Genomic DNA, 19611 nt, shown 5'->3' with positions numbered 1-19611 from the left:
AAGCATACAACCCTGTCTCCCCCTCCTCAGTTAGTTTGTCTGTTAGACCATTAAGCAAGGTGCATGATCGATTTCACAATTGCTCATTGCACCATCGGTGTGCCTAGGTTATGGACGAACGGACGAAGCTGGTTGTTCAGGCAGCAACGCTGATAGCTGTGATTTTGGCTCATGTTGGTCCATAAGAGAGTTGTCCATTGGAGTTATAGGCCAGTCATCCGTTATGGTCCAATGTTAATCCGGTATATGGAGAGGATAGCGAATCTGAACCACATCTACAACTGCAATGACGTAGTGACTCTATGGATGCTTTGAATGAAAAGAGCACCCTTTGCCAAGCTTGTGCCGACATTCAGGAATAGGGTACTACTACTAGATAGAATCCATACCACTGTGGAAGAGCCACATGCCACCTTTTCTTCATGTTGTAGGTCATAATTAAAGGTTCATGATTATCCACAACACGATTAGGAGATAAATGGAGACAATATCAAGGTATTTCGGGTAAGTCTCATATGCTATTGCAGAGCTTAGAGGAGATATGATCAAGTCAGTAGAGGACAAACTCCTAGAAAGATTCACACTAGTCCAAGATGGTATTTGTATTTCAAGGTGAGAACTGCTCGTAATTCATGCCTTGACTTGTATTATTCTCGTACAACCATAACACTATCTTTTCATGCCATTTTTAGGATTGCACTAACGCAATAGATGGTATTCATGTGATTGCTAGAGTGTCGAGATCACGGTCTGCAACATATAGGGGTAGAAAGCACTACACAATCCAAAATGTTCTTGTTGCTGTTGACTTTGATCTGAAGTTCACATATGTGTTAGCTGGCTGAGAAGGATCACCCCATGATGCTAACATTCTATATGACCAGAAACCTCGACCTGATGGCATCAATATCCCAGATAACAAGTTCTACCTAGGAGATGTTGTCTATGCATGTTGGCCTTGTGTTTTTCCACTATTCTGGAAAACCATGTACCATCGGAATGAGTTCTCTGACAGGAACTGTCTTAGGACTGCACAAAAATTGTTCAATCCCACACACTCTAGCTTCAAAGTTACGGTTGAGAGGGCACTTGGAGCGGTGAAGAATAAATTTAAGATAGGGGATCAGAAGTCATTCCACACTTTCCCCACCCAAGTTAAGCTTGTGTTTTGCATGTTGCATCCTTCATAACTGGATTACTTTTTATGAGGTTGTACCAGAGAGGAAGATGTGACGGCTCATGATCTTGATAGCTCCGGCAATGATGTGGAGGAATTTGACAATGGCACCTAAAAGAACAAAAAGATGAAGTGGGTTGAGGCAATGTGGGCAAACAAAGATCAGATAAGGATCTGAAGAAGAAGAAGCAATGGCGGCAAAAGAAGCAGCAGCAGAAAAAGAAGAAGAGGATGGACTTCCTCCTAGTTCAGCATTGATGAATTTTTTTCCTATTGAGCCATATGACTTTTATTTTGTACAAGATGAACTGCTATTCGTTTCCTAGTTAGAACTGAACGTCAGGAAAAAAAAATTGATTCTGATGCAGCCAGCCTACATGCAGACGACCAAACAACATGCACAGCCTACATGCAGACGATCAAACAACATGCACAATATATGTTTTAGCCTATGTTAGCTGAATCAGATCCAACTGAGTGACAATGCAAAGAGGGAGAAAAAACGCTGCACATAACAAGAGACGCGTTCGACTATTAAAAAAAAAGACGCGTTTTTTTTGCTTGCATGCAGAAATTGTTAAATAGGGCGTGCGAGTGATTTAGCTGAGGATGAGTTGAGTTGAGGTCTCCTCGCCGCGCTCGCTTGCCCGCCTGCTCCCCCATTTCTCCCGGCGCCACGCCCTCGCCCCTCTCCTGCATCGGCCGCCACCTTGACGCTCGCGCCGGCCGACGCTTGGACACCTCGCCATCCCGACGCTGCCACGGTCCGCCACCCCGCTGTCGGCCTGGGCGGTGACCCCTTCGCCGTCTCGCCTGGACCCGGCTGCCTCCGGCCTCGCCTCGCCGGATCCCGCCGCCGCCGGCATCAGCCAGGCCGGATCTGTGGAGAGCCCGGCGCAGCACCGTCTGCAGGTTCGTATCTCTTACTCTACCCTCTTCATTGCAAGCGCACGGCTTCCATTGCTCTGCATTTGTTGGCTGTCCAGTTCCAGTCTTGCCTGCAAATTTAGCTGGGCTCTCGCTGAGTCTCTGTTGGAAACTGTAATAATGTTCACATCAGCCCCCTTTTGTCCAATTTTTTTTATGAAGATGTGTCAATTTTAATCATTTGCAAGTTTGTAATATCTGTAAAATAGGCCGTGATTGATTCCACAGTTGCTGATTCAATTTTTGGATTCTAGTGCTTTGGTAGATTTGAAGAGAGGACTGGTCCTTCAATAACAAATCCCCAACATATTCAGCATACAACCCATCTCGACAGACACTAGCCATGGTGACACCCGCCGAGGCCGTCGGGGGCATGCTCGCCTCAGCCGTCATCAAGGTGGTGATAGGCCAGATCAGTTCCAGCATCACTGGCGAGATCAAGCTGCACAAGAACATGAGGGAGGATCTGGAGAATATGAAGATGACCCTCGAGTCGGTGGAGGCCGTGCTCAGCGATGCCGAGACACGGTCTATCAAGCATGAACCGACTCGTCTGTGGCTGAACCGGCTCAAGCATGCTGCCAATGACATCGCTGACATGCTTGAAGATTTTGAAGATGACACCGACCTCAACCTGGTATGCAAGATTCTGTCGATTCGGTTGCCATCCATCTGGATCTGAATGCTGCTGTTTTCTCATATATGAACTGGTGGAACTGATTTCTTTTAGATAACTAGCTAAATTCTTTTTTTCCTCTTTTTCGAAAAAGAGGATGACCTCTGGCCTCTGCATAGCTATAGCTAAATTCTTCTGTGTTGCTACGTTTTTTTCCTAATATGTTGTCATTATTTTTCTACGACAGCAGTAGGATCTATGCCCTTTTCCAAAAAAAAAAAGGTAAGAAATAACAACATCTAGGTGACAGAACACCCGGGAAACTCAAACAATGAGAAAGAAGGTCCTGCCACATATGTAATAGCAAATATACTCAGTGGTCTTTCTTTGGTCACATCGACTTAAAACGCCTGAGCAAAAGACTCATGCCGACTGTGGCATGACTTCCATTCCTCGAGGTAAAACTATTGTTCTATCAAACCCATTCTCTCAATGAAAATTCAGGTGGGGAACCCCCCTCCCCCAGCTGGTGACGTTTTCAAAACAAAATCATTCTAATGGTGGAGCTTGGAGATCTGGCGTCCTTCTTGTCCACTAATGGAGATATGGGTAGGAATTTGGATGTTGCTTGCATAAAATAATCCCTGCTTTCTTCTGTTTTACCAGTAGTTGGTTATGGCCCCAAATATCTTGGATGCTGTAGATCCGGTTGAGTAGATAGCCAACCAAGCTAGTTTGGCTTGCAAGTATGATCTCAATTTCTACACGGATGTGTTCACTATCTTTCTCAAGCACCTGATTGAAACTAGTTTCAAGTTTCAACTGCCATGTAGGGATGTCAATCGGGTCCCATTTAATCCCGTTTAAAGTCCACTTATGATATGATAGTTCAAAAAGGTTTTTCGTTTGTTTGAGGAAAATGAACTATCAAGCTAGCAAAAACTAACTAAACGGGATTGCGGACGCCATTTATTTGCCACTTACATCCCTACTGCCATGGCCACCCCCTTCAACCTCCAGCCCTAAGGCTGACTCAGTGGCTCTGGGCTTGGTGCTTTTTCAGTGGCATTGGGGGCACAACTACATCTTCTTGATGTACTAGCAAGATGCCCGTGCGTTGCACGGAACATCAAGATGCATTTGTATGAGTAATTTATCTTGTGAGAGAAAATGATGAACGAGGGAAGTCCTTATCTGCAAGTGTGGAGAGAGGTGCGGGTATCTTTTTGCAAAATTGCCATAGTTTGCTTTCGATCTGTCAGATATAGATCGGACGGTCTATATTACACGATGGCAGGCACACCATCATCACCAACTCGGTCTTTTATAAGAGTAGAGATATACAGTGCATGGAAGTGCATTGATTATCTGTTGTCCTGTTAGACATATACATACATGGATGTGCCACCATATAAAAGTTCTAGTAGGAAACAAATCATCAAAGAACTACCACTAGTTGATTAGAGTCTTTTCAGTATATGTGCGTTAATTTCCTAATGGGTCTTTGTAACTTTAAGTGCCAGAAAGGCAACGAAAAGAAGTAATCAGTGTCACCTGTTTAACCGTAATATACTATTTTGATTTAAATTATGACATGAGTTCATAAAACATCCACTGCGTGTGCTTCGAAAGCCTCCCATGGTACTGACAAATTACATTGTACCTCTTGCAGTGGGCAGCTACGATGAAGAAGATTAGGATGCCACGAAAGATGAAAAAGGTGCAAAAACGCCTAGAGAAGATAAAAGACGATCATAATAATTATGGATTTCTAACAGAAACTCACAGGAAAGAGCAGCCAGTTACTGATATCCGGGAAACAGCAGGGAGTATGGTGGAAGAAGAAATCATTGGGAGGGATGCTGAAATATTGGAAATCATGGCTTGTTTATCTGGGAGCACCACTCAAGGGACCACCATCATCCCCATATGGGGCATTGCAGGCATCGGAAAGACCACCTTGGCAAGATGGGTTTTCAATGATTCCCAGTTCAAAGAATACTCTCGGGTGTGGGTCTATGTGTCCCAGATATTTGACCTCAAAAAAATTGGCAACACTATAATATCACAACTATCACAACAAAGCCCAATATCTGATTTGCATGGTGTTCATACTCGTCTCCGGGAGCTGTTTACTGGTAAGAAGATCCTGATTATTTTGGATGACCTGTGGGAGAATGATCTCTTTAAACTAAAAGAATTGAAGGATATGCTAAAACTGGGTGAGGGGAGCAAGGTGATGGTTGTGGTAACTACACGAGAAGAAAGCATTGCGAAGGAAACTGGTACCATTGCTCCAAGCCAATTACCTCCCTTAACAGATGAAATCTGCTGGGATATTATTAAACAAAAATGTAACTTTGAAGCTCGTCCTGACAGAGAGCGTTTGGAGCCGATTGGGAAGGAAATAGCAACAAAATGTGGAGATGTGGCTTTAGCTGCTCAATCGCTTGGACACATGTTGAAATGCAGGCCGTACGAAGAATGGGATGCCATTAAAGCCAATCATATCTGGGAACTGTCTACTTCTGAAGATACACTGAATACACAAGAAGTGCTTGCATCTTTGTTGTTAAGCTACAACTTGATGCCTCCACGCTTGAAGTTATGCTTTGCTTATTGTGCAATCTTTCAAAAAGGTCACAATATGATTAAAGATGATCTAATTCATCAATGGATTGCTCTTGGATTCATAAAGCCATCCCGTATGTTCTCTACCTGGCAATGCGGTCAGAGTTATGTTAGGCAGCTTCTGCAAATGTCCTTTCTTCAGTATTCTAAAGTGAGTTACACACCATACCTACGGAGCCACTTGTTCTCTTATTTTATTTGATATATTGAACTACAACTCTCAACGGTAGTGAACTTTTTATAGAGATATTGAGTATTTTTCTAGTAAACTGTTACATGCAGTATGTTGGAATAACCACTTCACTACTTCCATTTCCAGATAACTGATCTTTAAAAATGTAGATGTCCCATTAGAATCTTTGATCATGTTTCTGTGGAAAAATACACATCACCACCCCCTTGGCATTTGCTCTTTTATTACTTGACCTATGCAGTTCTTGACTTTGCACAGCATTATCTGTTTAATTATTTTACTTGAGGTCCTTCTACTGTAGGAGTGCGTCTTGTAGCGCCTTGTGGGCTCCGAATCCTGTGCTACCATTCCAACTCATCTTCATGTGAATTGTTTTGTTTACTAGCAAATTTTTTTTGCTCGAGGAAGAGTTTTATATGCTTGAGGCTATTAATGCAGTTTCATCCCAGAATAGTCTGAGTCGTTTTGCTAATCTCAAAATCTGTAATTGAAGTGTATGCTCTTAATAGCTTGTTAACTACTGAATTATTTTCAGAAAGGTGAATCTGTGTAAGCTGCTGTGTCGAGCCACTTTTCAAGTATCAAATTTCTTATGGGGAGATAGAATATCTTACTCGGTCTCATTAATTTGTCCCACCTCATGATCAATTATCACTTGACCATATTATTCCTATATAAATGTTCCTCATTGTACTCCATATTTTAATTGTATATGTTAGTTGTCTAGAGACCAGATGTTAGTGTTATGTAGGCCTTTTCCTTATTTTAATTGTAGTATGTTAGAATAAATAAATAATTTTAGAATGCATTCAAATTCACCATTTTATTGAAATGTTCGAATTTGTACAAAATACACAGAAACAAATTTCTGTTCCTGTTCTTGATTTTACTTCTTAATTGGCCGTTTAAAATGCAGGAAGGCAAACTCATCCATAGATTTGATGGAAAATTATTTCACAAATAATCAGTTTACAAAGGAAACAATAGACATAGATTTTTTTTCTTTCCAAAAAAGCAGTAGCTCAGATGGCAAACTCATCCATACATCAGTAGTAGAATTTTAACTATGAGTCTTACACTATTGTATGTCATTCCTACAGACTGACACCGGAACTCTCGAGAGAAAAGATGCTACAAGGTTCACTATGCATGACCTGGTGCATGACCTTGCAAGATCGGTCACGGCTGAAGAATTTGACTTGGAGGGCCCGAACTGCCGCTATGCATGTAGAACAGATTGTGAGAAACCATTAAAGCCATCCCCGACTTCACCTGCAAAGCTAAGGGCTCTGCATATTGTGGACCATGCCTACAAAGAAACTGAGTTCCATCATGATGCAGATTCACCAGCTAAGTACATCCATGTCTTAGATTTACACAGAGGCTATTGGCATGAGTTGCCAGATTCCATTGGTCAACTGAAGCAGTTGAGGTATCTTAGCGCTCCATTGATCTGGGGTCAAATGAATCCAAGGTTTATTGGCATGCTCTCAAAATTGAATTATCTCAACCTTCATCATTGTGGTCTCTCAACATTGCCAGAATCGATTGGCGAGATGAAAGGTCTGATGCATCTTGACTTGTCTTCTTGTAAGAGCCTAAAAGAACTCCCATTGTCATTTAGGAAGCTCACAGAGTTGCTATATCTGGATTTGTCAAACTGTGATGGCCTTTTAGGGATACCCCAAGCTTTGGGTGGCCTTACCAAACTCCAATATTTGGACTTATCACAGTGCCAAAATCTCGGAGAGCTGCCAGAAGTCATCCGCATGCTCACTGAACTCCGCTATTTGAATCTATCATGGTGCATGCATCATATCTTTGACAGCTCATCAACTGATCATGCTGCAAGTTTCATTGACTGTATCTGCAAGCTTCCCAATATGGAGCAGCTGCACTTGTCTTGCCAATATCAATATAAATATCCTCTTAGCATACCAGAAAGTGCTACCTGCCTCAGTAAGTTGGCTCTCGATGGGTGCTACAGTGTTACTCGGATTCCAGAATGTGTGGCTAAAATGGATACTCGAAGCCTTTTTGGCTTGTTGCCGAACTTTCTGGTATATTCAGATAATACGGAATCTAACAGCAACCTTGCCTTGCTTGAGCATACAAATCCTGAACGGCTGAGTATCACTGTGCTTGAAAATGTGAAGTTCATAGAAGAGGCACACATTATAAATCTGAGGGAGAAAAGTAGCATTGTTGATCTGAGATTAGGGTGGACCGAAGATGGAGAGAGATACGTGGAAGACATGGAGTTGCTGAGGGAGCTAGTGCCGCCAACCACTTTGCAGGGGTTTGAGATATATGGTTATTGTAGTCTCCGTTTTCCAGACTGGCTAATGAGTATTATATGTTATCTCCCTAATCTTGCCCGCATTAGGTTGTCCGACTTGCCAAACTGCAAGAGTCTACCACCACTCGGCCAACTACCAAACCTCCGAGAGCTTATTCTGAGCGAGATGAAAAGCCTGGAAGAATGGAACACATCATCCTCGAGTGGTGAGGATAGTGTGAATGGGCTCATGTTCCCTAAGCTCGAGGAAGTGAATATAGGTGGTTGCCCCAAGTTGAGGGTAAAACCACACCTTCCTAGAGCTGCATCTTGGAGTATACACAGAAGTGATAATGTGTTCATATCTTGGGGAGAGAGCATATCCTACACTGGTGCTCCCTCATCTTCTTCTCCAGCATCTACTAAGCTGGAAGTTACAGGCAGCAATTTGCATCTGCATCAGTGGAGTTTGCTTCGCCACCTACCTGCCCACAGTGATTTGGATATCTATGGTTGCAGTGATTTGACAATCTCACCAGAGATCATCCAGGCCCTCCACTCCATCAAATCACTGAAACTAGATATGTCAAACAGTGAAGAACAGGTGGAATGGTTTGCAGACCTCACGTCTCTTCAGCATCTAACATTATGGGAGTACAAGAAGCTAGAGCAATTGCCTGCTAACATGAGGCAACTCACACAGCTCGAATCATTAAAAATGTACGGCTGCCAAAGCATGACATCACTGCCAGAATGGTTAGGAGAACTCACCTCTCTCAGGAAACTTGAAATTCTGTGGTGCTTTGCCATCAAGACATTGCCAGAGAGCATACAGCAACTCTCAAACCTCCAACAATTGAAAATTCTTGGCAACCCCGAATTGAGGAAGTGGTGTGCAGAAGACGAGAACAAGGCAAAGCTTGCTCACATCAAAGAAATGGTATGTGCCCTGCTATACTATCTGCCATATACATATTACCTTGTTTTTGCACTCACCACATTTAATTTTTCTGTTTCGTACCTATTCGAGGGATTTTCTTGCAGAAAACGCTTTTAGGAAGTAAAATAATTCTTCCTTCCACCAACATATCCTTGCCCCTTTTCGAAAAAACCAAACATATCCTTGTTATTGAAAACATAAGAAAACAACAGAAGGTCATTTTGATGTAAACCACTCCTCTGTAGCAAAATATGTGTTTAGGAGTTTCGAAAGGAATTGCAGCGGAAATTTCTTTTAAAATAAGAATGAAAACCTGTATTGGTACCTGTTTCGAATTTCCAAGATCATCAGTTTCATCCAAAGAGCCTTCACTTAGTACACATCAACCTGTGTGCATTGATTTACATGCAGCACCAAATTTTTTCTTGATCTTATTGAACATGTTCCTTTTGTGTAATGCTCATCATTCATGTGAACACGAATTCAACTTAATGATACCATTGATTTTTTAACAATTTTTCTGCAGCTTACTGAATCTGACAAAGACGAAGCCACTATGGCAGAGCCAGCAGAGCCGCAACACTGTGGATGCTTGGGATTCATGGGGTTTAAGGAGGATCAATGAGGAAAAAAAATGATTCTAAACTGTGAGTGGCAATGCCCAACCATAGCAAAATTCTTTTCCCCCACAGATACTTATTTTTGAAAGGGAAATCAAGAAGGTAGTTTTGATGTCAAAATAAATACTCCCTCCGTCCCAAAATAAGTTAGTACAAAGTTGAGTCACTTATTTTGGGACGGAGGGAGTAGAAGGGAACACACCTATGTGTAGAAAATTTTGTGTGTAGGATTCAATCCGAAAGAAATCCCAACAGAATTTATTTTCTTCAAAATAAAAATGAAAATCTCTAGTAATACATGTTTTGAAGTTACAAGATCATTCTTGAATTTATTTTCTTAAAAAATAAAATGAAAATCTGTATCTGTTTCGAAGTAACAAGATCATTCTTTCATCCAAAATGCGTTCAGTTTGTACACTCAACTGTGACTATTGATTTGTAGCAAACATGTACTTTTTGTGTAATGCTTATTATTCACGTGAAAACAGATTCAAGTTAGTGATAAGAGTGACTTTGTATTTTTGTATGCAGCTTACTGAAGCTGCACCTGGGCTGCAGTTTTCTGAAGCTGGTGAAGATGAGGTCACTCCGGCAGAGACACAACATTGTTGCTGTTTGAAATTCACGGGGTTTAAGTAGGATCAATGAGGAGGAAAAAGATCCTGAGCTGTGAGTAGCAACGCCCAACCGTATCAAAAACATTAGTAGCTTCAGCAGGATTCTGGAAAGTAACAGGTTCATTTGACGGTAAAAAAAAAAGGTATGCGCGCCGATTTGATGCCCACCACCCGGGATGCTTTCCAATGATTTCATATACCTTGTTCTTTTTGTACCATGAGTCATGTTGTGTGTATCTGATCTATGAATATAATTCAGTTAGAAGTTGACGGCCTCTGCGTCTGTGTTTGACTGGAGGTCTGGAGCTTATCATACCAGAATTCTATGTATTACCTTTGGGAGTAAAGATTGTTCTACCCTATTATTTGCTGCCCTTGACAAAGAAAATGTATTACATCCTCTCAGAAAGAGCACTTGTTGTTCCGTTCGTTATTGTAAGAGGTACTTACTGATGCAATTCTGTACTAGTGTGTGTCTGGCTAGTGTGTGTCTGTTTGGCATATATTCTATTTCTATGTACTTGGCATCACTTTTTTTGTTAAGGTACGAAAATGATACAGGATCACAGAATTTGGAAGCCAAGCTCGACTGAACTCTGAACTAACCTTAGCTTGCGAATCCTGTAAAGTACGAAAATGTTACTGAAATATCATTGGCGGCACTACATCTTCACGTTGTAACCCTGACTGATGTTTTAAATGATTTTGGCCTGCATGCAATTTAACTACCTCCCTCCTCGTTGCCATGGGATTGCAGCGGTGATCTGAGCCTACGCCTTTGGCCTTTTTTTTGTTGAGCAAATCCTACGCCTTCGGCTGCCAACTCCTATTTAGGGCCTTCAGCGCCAGTTACTAGTAGTATCCTTGAACCTGACACATACCCTTGTTCCGCCTTGGGCTCCGCCCATTGAACTCTTTCTTTTCCTGTATGTTAGTTTTTTTCGCTCGGTTTTAGGAACCTTCGAGATGGTTCCACCAGTTTTTTCAGGGGCGGTTTTCTACTGGTTTTTTAGGATAAGTTTTGTAGTTCTTTTCCCTTTTCCCCTTTTCCGTTTTTTCTTTCAATTTATTTCCTTTTTAAGATTCCTTTACAAATCCATGAACCTTTTTAAAATTTTAATTTCGCAAAAATTTATCAAATTCATGAACATTTTTAAACTTTTGATTTTTTTCAAATTCATACAAAAATACAAATTCATGACTTTTCCCAGATTCATGAATGTTTTCTCAAATCCATGAACTCTTTCCAATTTTTCGAACCTTTTTTCAGATGCATGAACTTTGTTTTTCAAATTCGCAAACATTTTACGTATTCGTGACCTTTTTCAACTCTTGATTTTTTTAACTTCATGAACTTTTCAACACGCATGAATTTTTTATTTGAATTCGTGATTATTTTACAAAGTGAATGTTCAACAGTCAGAGGTTAATGGGTCAGCACTCAACAGTCAACTAGTTTTTTTATTGAGAAATAACAGTCAACTAGTCAGTGGTCATTCACTCATCCTATAGGGACGAGTTAAACGATTACACTATAAACCGAGCTGAGGACGAATTGTTGGGCGGGCCCATACACTTGCTCGCGTGAGCCCTCAGGTTAGAGCATCTTCAGCCGTTGCCCACCCAGGAGGCGCCTAAAATCGCCGACTGGGGGCGAGCCGGTGCAAAAAACCGGCCTGGGGGCGAGTTGGTCCCCAGTCGCCGGCCCCAGGGCCGCCCCCAGGCGCGTCTAATTGTTTTAAAAAAGAAAACGTTCGGCGACGTTTGGAAACACGGCTAAATTCAACCAAACTTCGGCGAGTTCATACATATTTAAAATATTTTACAGAAAAGAAAAAAAAACGCTACTAGGCCGGCCGTCTCCCTCGCCGCTCCTCGCCGCCCGCCGCCCTTGAAGCTCTAGATGCCGAGGAGCCTGTAGAACTGCGTGTAGTCGCCGCCGTCGTCGTCGCCTCCTCCGCGGTCGCCGTCCCTGCTGCACCCTTCCCCAGTTTGGCGCGGCGGGTTGGATGGTCCGGGGGCGTCTTTGTCCTCGTCGCTGTCGAGGATCACCACGCCGTGCTCCTCCTCGCGCCCACGCCTGCGGGCGGCTATCTCCTCCAGGGCTCGGCGCTGCCGGACCATCTCGTCACGGAGGTAGTTGTCCCGCGCCCACTTTAGGGCGTCCTCGTCGGAGAAGCCGTGCCGGGCTATGGCCTCGTACTCTGCGGGGAGACCGGGCTCCGCCTTCGGCCTGGCGAGGACGAGGCGTCCAGAGGTGGGGGAGGAGTCGGCGATGCGGACGCCGGAGCTGCGGGTGCGGTGGCTGACCGACGTGTCCCGGGATTCCGGTTTGACGGGGTGGAGGCAGGGAGAGTCGGTCGAGCGACCAGACGAGGAGGAGGACGCCCCGGGTCCATGTGCCTCGGCGTCCACGAGCTCCCACGCCGGCGGGAGAAGGACGGTGGAGCGGGGTACTCCAGCCTGGGCGTGTTGCCGCCCTCGATGTACTCGAGGATGGCCTCCAGCATGCGGCCGGGCACGCCCCACCATCGGCGGCGGCCTTCGGAGTTGAGCCTCCCGGAGGGCACGACGTCGTTGGTGACCTCGAGATGCTCGGCGTGGCGGCGATGGAAGTAGGGCTCCCACAACCGGCTGTCGGGGACGTACCGTGGACCTTCCCTCACCGCCTGCGGCAGAGAGGCGCGGATACGCGCGATTTCCGCACGCCGCGCCGCCCCGGTGGGCGGTGGTGGCACCGGGACCCCGCCGACGCTGATCCTCCACGCCCCGGGCACCCGCATGTCCGGCGAGGCCGGGTACTCAGCCTCAAAGAGGAGCCGAGCTTCGTCCTCGTGAAGGTGGCGGCGGCCGAAGCCGTTCGCCGCCGGGCCGTCGCCTGGGAAACGCTCGACCATGGTTTAACTGGAGACGGCGAGAGGAGAGGGAGGAACGGGCGTCGGCGATGGAGTGTCTGTGCGTCACCGGCGTGCTGGCGGCGGCTTATATAGGCGGAGGCGCCGCGCGTACGCGTGGCCGCCGTGTGTACGTGTGGCGGGCGAGGGACGCGCGTCATCTGGTCTTCACTGCGCCGCCCGTGAGGCATCAATGGAGGAGGCTGACCGGCGTGGCAGCGCGCGGTAGCTTTGGCATTGATTCACCACGGGAACCGAGGCGATGAGGACGACGAAGCGGCGAGAAGAGCCGAGTCGCTGCCAAGGAGGGCCCGTCGGTTTTCGCGCCAAAAACGTTTTGGCCGGCGCCCCCCAGCGCGCCAGGTTCGGCTTGGGTCCGCCGTCGCCAATTTCGGTCCGAGCCGGCGAAAATGGGCCTTTTGGGGTGCGATTGGGCCGTTTTTTTGGCGTCGACGCGAAAAAATTGCCTGGGAAGGCCGTTCTAGGGGCGCGGCTGGAGATGCTCTTAGGAGGCAGGCCTTGGAGGATGGTGGGCCTCTCCATCTCCGCCCAGGGGATGTGTCCTGGTCTGGTCCTGGAGTAGTGGTGAGACAATTTTTGGAGAGCAACTAGTTAACGAGCGCACCTTCGGAGCGCTCGTAATGATTGGTTCGAGAGTGCTTCGCGCGAGACAAGTGTCGCGCGCGGAGCGCTCCTGTAAGAGAAAATCAGTTGGCGCGGTTGGTTCCCGATTTTCCCTTTCCGGTTTGTGGTTTCATGCGCTTTGCAGTTTGACCCTCGAACTACCAGAATTTTCTGTTTTTTCCTTTCCGCGCGATTAAACAAAGAAAATAACTGCCAACCGCGTTGGTTCACTGTTTCCCTTTTATTTTTCTCTTTCTGTTCCCATTATATTTCTGGGAAATGAAGATTTATGGGGTAGTTACGGGCGGGGCACTACCAACTCTATCAAATGTGATCTTTCAAGTAAACGATGACTGCAGATCATCGTTCAATCCTGTGAATTCTGTATAGGCACATGTGTATACTAGCAGAGGGATGGTTTGTATAACTTTACTAAATTGAAGCATGGCGCCTCCGACGCGAGGGAACCTCCTGCTCGCCTTCGGCTCGTGTAATTTTCATAAACATCTTGAAGAGGGGGCATAGGTCGAAGTGTGTGTTAGTCGTGCAGCGTGCTGGTTCGTTCGGCGCGTTGTTCGTCATGGTGTGACATGGCGCCTCCGGCGCGAGGGAACCTCCTGCTCGCCTTCGGCTCGTTTAATTTTCATAAACATCTTGAAGGGGCATAGGTCGAAGTGTGCGTTGGTCGTGCTGGTTCATGCGGCGCGTTGTCCGTCGTGGTGTGACACGACACCTCTGGTGCTAGGGAACGTCCTTCTCGCTTTCGGCTCGTTTAATTTACATAAACATCATGAAGGGGGGGGGGCATAGGTCGAAGTGTGTGTTGGTCGTGCAGCATGCTGGTTCGTGCAGCGCGTTGTCCGTCGTGGTGTGACACGGCACCTTTGTCGCTAGGGAACGTCCTGCTTGCCTTCGGCTCGTTTAATTTTCATAAACATCTTGAAGGGGGGGCATAGGTCGAAGTGTGTGTTGGTCGCGTAGTGATACGTCCATTTTGCATCATGCTTTTATATCAATATTTATTGCATTATGGGCTGTTATCACACATTATATCTCAATACTTATGGCTATTCTCTCTTATTTCACAAGGTTTACCATGAAGAGGGAGAATGCCGGCAGCTGGTATTCTGGCTGGAAAAGGAGCAAATATTGGAAACCTATTTTGCACAGCTCCAAAAATCCTGAAACTCCACGGAAGTCAGTTTTGGAATTAATAAGAATTATTGAGCAAAGAAAACACCAGAGCAGGCCCACACCCTGGCCAGCAGGGTGGGGGCGCTCCCACCCCTACTGGGCGCGCTCCCTGTCTCTTGGGCCCCCTGGTGGCCCTCCGGTGCCCATCTTCTGCTATATGAAGGCTTTTACCCTGGAAAAAAAATCAGAGGCAAGCTTACGGGATGAAACTCCGCCGCCACGAGGCGGAACCTTGGCGAAACCAATCTAGGGCTCCGGCAGAGCTGTTCTGCCGGGGAAACTTACCTCCGGGAGGGGGAAATCATCACCATCGTCATCACCAACGATCCTCTCATTGGGAGGGGGTCAATCTCCATCAACATCTTCACCAGCACCATCTCCTCTCAAAACCCTAGTTCATCTCTTGTATCCAATCTTGTATCAAAACCACAAATTGGTACCTGTGGTTTGCTAGTAGTGTTGATTACTCCTTGTAGTTGATGCTAATTGGTTTACTTGGTGGAAGATCATATGTTCAGATCCTTAATGCATATTATTACTCCTCTGATTATGAACATGAGTATGCTTTGTGAGTAGTTACGTTTGTTTCTGAGGACATGGGTGAAGTCTTGCTATTAGTAGTCATGTGAATTTGGTATCCGTTCGATATTTTGATGAGATGTATGTTGTCTTTCCTCTAGTGGTGTTATGTGAACGTCGACTACATGACACTTCACCATTATTTGGGCCTAGAGGAAGGCATTGGGAAGTAATAAGTAGATGATGGGTTGCTAGAGTGACAGAAGCTTAAACCCTAGTTTATGCGTTGCTTCGTAAGGGGCTGATTTGGATCCATATGTCTAATGATGTGGTTAGGTTTATGTTAATACTTCTTTTGTAGTTGCGGATGCTTGCAATAGGGTTAATCATAAGTGTGATGCTTGTCCAAGTAAGGGCAGTACCCAAGCACCGGTCCACCCACATATCAAATTATCAAAGTACCGAACGCGAATCATATGAGCGTGATCAAAACTAGCTTGACGATAATTCCCATGTGTCCTCGGGATCTCTTTTCTCATTATAAGAAATTGTCCAGGCTTGTCCTTTGCTACAAAAAGGATTGGGCCACCTTGCTGCACTTTATTTACTTTCATTGCTTGTTAGTCGTTACAATTTATCTTATCACAAAACTATCTGTTACCTACAATTTTAGTGCTTGCAGAGAAAACCTTACTGAAAACCGCTTGTCATTTCCTTCTGCTCCTCGTTGGGTTCGACACTCTTACTTATCGAAAGGACTACGATAGATCCCCTATACTTGTGGCTCATCACAACTCTTTTCTGGCGCCGTTGCCGTGGAGTGTAGCGCCTTTGGTGAGTGGAACTTGGTAAGGAAACATTTATATAATGTGCTGAAATTTCTGTCACTTGTTACTATGGAAACTAATCCTTTGAGGGGCTTGTTCGGGGTATCTTCACCCCGACCAGAAGAGCAAAGAGTTGCTCCTCAAACTACTGAACCTACTAAAAATATTTACTTTGAGATTCCTTCGGGTATGATAGAGAAACTGCTAGCTAATCCTTTTGCAGGAGATGGAACATTGCATCCCGATTTACACCTTATCTTTATGGATGAAGTTGTGGATTATTTAAGCTTGCAGGTATTACCGATGATGTTGTCAAAAGGAAGGTCTTCCCTTTATCTTTGAAGGGAGATGCATTGACATGATATAGGCTATGTGATGATACGAGATATTGGAATTATAAACGATTGAAGTTGGAATTTCACCAGAAGTTCTATCCTATGCATCTTGTTCATCGTGATCATAATTACATATATAATTTCTGGCCTCGCGAAGGAGAAAGCATCGCTCAAGCTTGGGGAGGCTTAAGTCAATGTTATATTCATGCCCCAATCATGAGCTCTCCAGAGAAATGATTATTCAAAATTTTTATGCTTGGTTTTCTCCCAATGATCGCAACATGCTTGATACTTCCTGTGCTGGTTCTTATATGCTGAAGACAATTGAATTCAAATGGGATTTATTGGAAATAATTAAACGCAACTCTGAAGATTGGGGTTCCGTCGATGGTAAGGAGTCAAGTATGACACCTAAGTTTGATTGTGTTAAGTCTTTTATGGATACCGATGCTTTTCGTGGATTTAGCGCTAAGTATGGACTTGACTCTGAGATAGTAGCTGCCTTTTGTGAATCTTTTGCTACTCACGTTGATCTCCCTAAGGAGAAGTGGTTTAAATATAATCCTCCCATTGAAGTAAAAGTAGTTGCACCTATTACAGTTGAAGCTAAGACTGTCACTTATAGTGATCCTATTGTTCCTACTACTTATGTTGAGAAACCTCCTTTTCCTGTTAGGATAAAGGATCATGCTAAAACTTTGACTATTGTTCGTAAGAGTAATACTAGGACTTATACACCTCCTGAGCAAATCAAAGTTAAACCTAGTATTGCTATGGTTAAAGATCTCTTGGATGATGATTTAGATGGGCATGTTATTTATTTCTATGGTGAGACTGCTAATATTGTGAGACCAGATGCTAAGATACATAGACCTGTTGTAGGCATGCCTGTTATTTCTGTTAAAATAGGAGATCATTGTTGTCATGGCTTATGTGACATGTGTGCTAGTGCTATTGCAATACCCTGTGACTTATATAAGGAAATTATGCATGATATTGCACCCACTGAAATGGAAGATATAGATGTTACTATTAAGCTTGCCAATAGGGATACTCTTAGGCCATTTGGGATTGTTAGAGATGTTGAAGTCTTGTGTGGGAAGGTTAAATATCCAGCTGATTTTCTTGTTCTTGGTTCCACACAAGATGACTTTTGTCCCATTATTTTTGGTAGACCCTTCTTGAATACTGTTAATGCTAGGATTGATTGTGAAAAGGATACTGTTACGATTGGCTTAGAGGATGTGTCTCATGAGTTTAATTTTGCTAAGTTTCATAGAAAACCTCGTGATAGAGAATCACCTAGTAAGGATGAGATTATAGGTCTTGCTTCTATTGTCGTGCCTCCTACTGGCCCGTTAGAACAATATTTGCTAGGCCATGAAAATGATATGTTTATGAATGAAAGAAGGGAAATAGATGAAGTGTTCCTTCAACAGGAACCTATTCTGAAACACAATCTACCCGTTGAAATTCTAGGGGATCCCCCTCCACCCAAGGGTGATCCTGTGTTTGAACTCAAACCATTACCTGATAATCTTAAGTATGCTTATCTTGATGAAAAGAAAATATATCCTGTTATTATTAGTGCTAACCTTTCAGAGCAAGAAGAAGAAAGATTATTGAAAACTCTGAAGAAGCATCGTGCTGCTATCGGATATACTCTAGATGATATCAAAGGCATTAGTCCCATGCTATGCCAACACAAAATTAAATTGGAGGAAGGTGCCAAACTAGTTAGAGATCCTCAACGACGATTGAATCCTAAGATGAAAGAAGTGGTAAGAAAGGAGATATTAAAGCTCCTTGAGGCAGGTATAATTTATCCCATTGCTGATAGTGATTGGGTAAGCCCTGTCCATTGTGTTCCTAAAAAGGGAGGTATTACTAACGTTCCTAATGATAAAGATGAATTGATCCTGCAAGGAATTATTAGAGGTTATATGATGGTAATTGATTTCCATAAATTAAATAAAGCTACTAAGAAAGATCATTACCCTTTACCTTTTATTGATCAAATGCTAGAAAGACTATCCAAACACACACATTTCTGCTTTCTAGATGGTTATTCTGGTTTCTCTCAGATACCTGTGTCAGCGGGGGATCAATCAAAACTACTTTTACTTGCCCTTTCGGTACTTTTGCTTATAGACATATGCCTTTTGGTTTATGTAATGCACCTGCTGCCTTTTAGAGATGCATGATCTATATTCTCTGACTTTTGTGAAAAGATTTGTGAGGTATTCATGGATGATTTCTCCGTTTATGGAACCTCTTTTGATGATTGCTTGAGCAACCTTGATCGAGTTTTGCAAAGATGCGAAGACACTAGTCTCATCTTGAATTGGGAAAAGTGCCACTTTATGGTTAATGAAGGCATTGTGTTGGGGCATAAGATTTCCGAGAGAGGTATTGAAGTTGATAAAGCTAAATTTGATGCTATTGAAAAGATGACATGTCCCAAGGACATAAAAGGTATAAGAAGTTTCCTTGGTCATGCCGGTTTTTATAGGAGGTTCATTAAGGACTTTTCTAAAATCTCTAGGCCTCTGACTAATTTATTGCAAAAAGATATTCCTTTTGTCTTCGATGATGATTGTGTAGAAGCATTTGAAATACTTAAGAAAGCTTTGATCACTGCACCTATTGTTCAGCCACTTGATTGGAATTTACCCTTTGAAATTATGTGTGATGCTAGTGATTATGCTGTAGGTGCTATTCTAGGGCAAAGAGTTGATAAGAAATTGAATGTTATCCAGTATGCTAGTAAAACTCTTGATACTACCCAGAGAAATTATGCTACTACTCAAAAATAATTCTTAGCAGTTGTGTTTGCATGTGATAAGTTTAGACATTATATTGTTGATTCCAAAGTTACTATTCACACTGATCATGCTGCTATTAAATATCTGATGGAAAAGAAAGATGCTAAGCCTAGACTCATTAGATGGGTTCGCTTGCTCCAAGAATTTGATTTGCATATTATTGATAGAAAGGAAGTTGAGAACCCCGTTGCAGACAACTTGTCTAGGTTTATCGAATGTTCTTGATGACCCACTGCCTATTGATGATAGCTTTCCTGACGAACAATTAGCGGTCATTAATGCTTCTCGTACTGCTCCTTGGTATGCTGATTATGCTAATTACATTGTTGCTAAATTTATACCACCTAGTCTCACATACCAGCAAAAGAAAAAGTTATTTTATGATTTAAGACAT

At 43.7% G+C, this 19611-nt stretch overlaps 1 protein-coding gene across 1 annotated transcript; it reads left to right on the top strand.

Moving 5' to 3' along the window:
- Nucleotides 1–1812: 1812 nt before the first annotated feature.
- On the top strand, nucleotides 1813–10433 carry LOC119292283 (disease resistance protein RGA2-like). Its single transcript, XM_037571124.1, has 6 exons — nucleotides 1813–2089; nucleotides 2359–2741; nucleotides 4393–5502; nucleotides 6645–8762; nucleotides 9289–9409; nucleotides 9914–10433. Exons 2-5 carry the CDS (start codon nucleotides 2448–2450, stop codon nucleotides 9385–9387), a joined length of 3621 nt encoding a protein of 1206 aa, XP_037427021.1. The 5' UTR covers nucleotides 1813–2089; nucleotides 2359–2447; the 3' UTR covers nucleotides 9388–9409; nucleotides 9914–10433.
- The last annotated feature ends 9178 nt before the right edge of the window (nucleotides 10434–19611 follow it).

This window comes from Triticum dicoccoides, chromosome 4B (assembly GCF_002162155.2).
Source record: "Triticum dicoccoides isolate Atlit2015 ecotype Zavitan chromosome 4B, WEW_v2.0, whole genome shotgun sequence".
NCBI classification, from domain to species: domain Eukaryota; kingdom Viridiplantae; phylum Streptophyta; class Magnoliopsida; order Poales; family Poaceae; genus Triticum; species Triticum dicoccoides.
This window is presented reverse-complemented; position numbering and strand designations above follow the sequence as displayed.

Coding starts and splice junctions, on each gene's coding strand:
- LOC119292283 (XM_037571124.1), top strand. CDS start 2,448: ATGGTGACACCCGCCGAGGCCGTCGGGGGCATGCTCGCCTCAGCCGTC. Junction 2,742..4,392: donor ATGACACCGACCTCAACCTG/GTATGCAAGATT, acceptor TACCTCTTGCAG/TGGGCAGCTACGATGAAGAA. Junction 8,763..9,288: donor TTGCTCACATCAAAGAAATG/GTATGTGCCCTG, acceptor ATTTTTCTGCAG/CTTACTGAATCTGACAAAGA.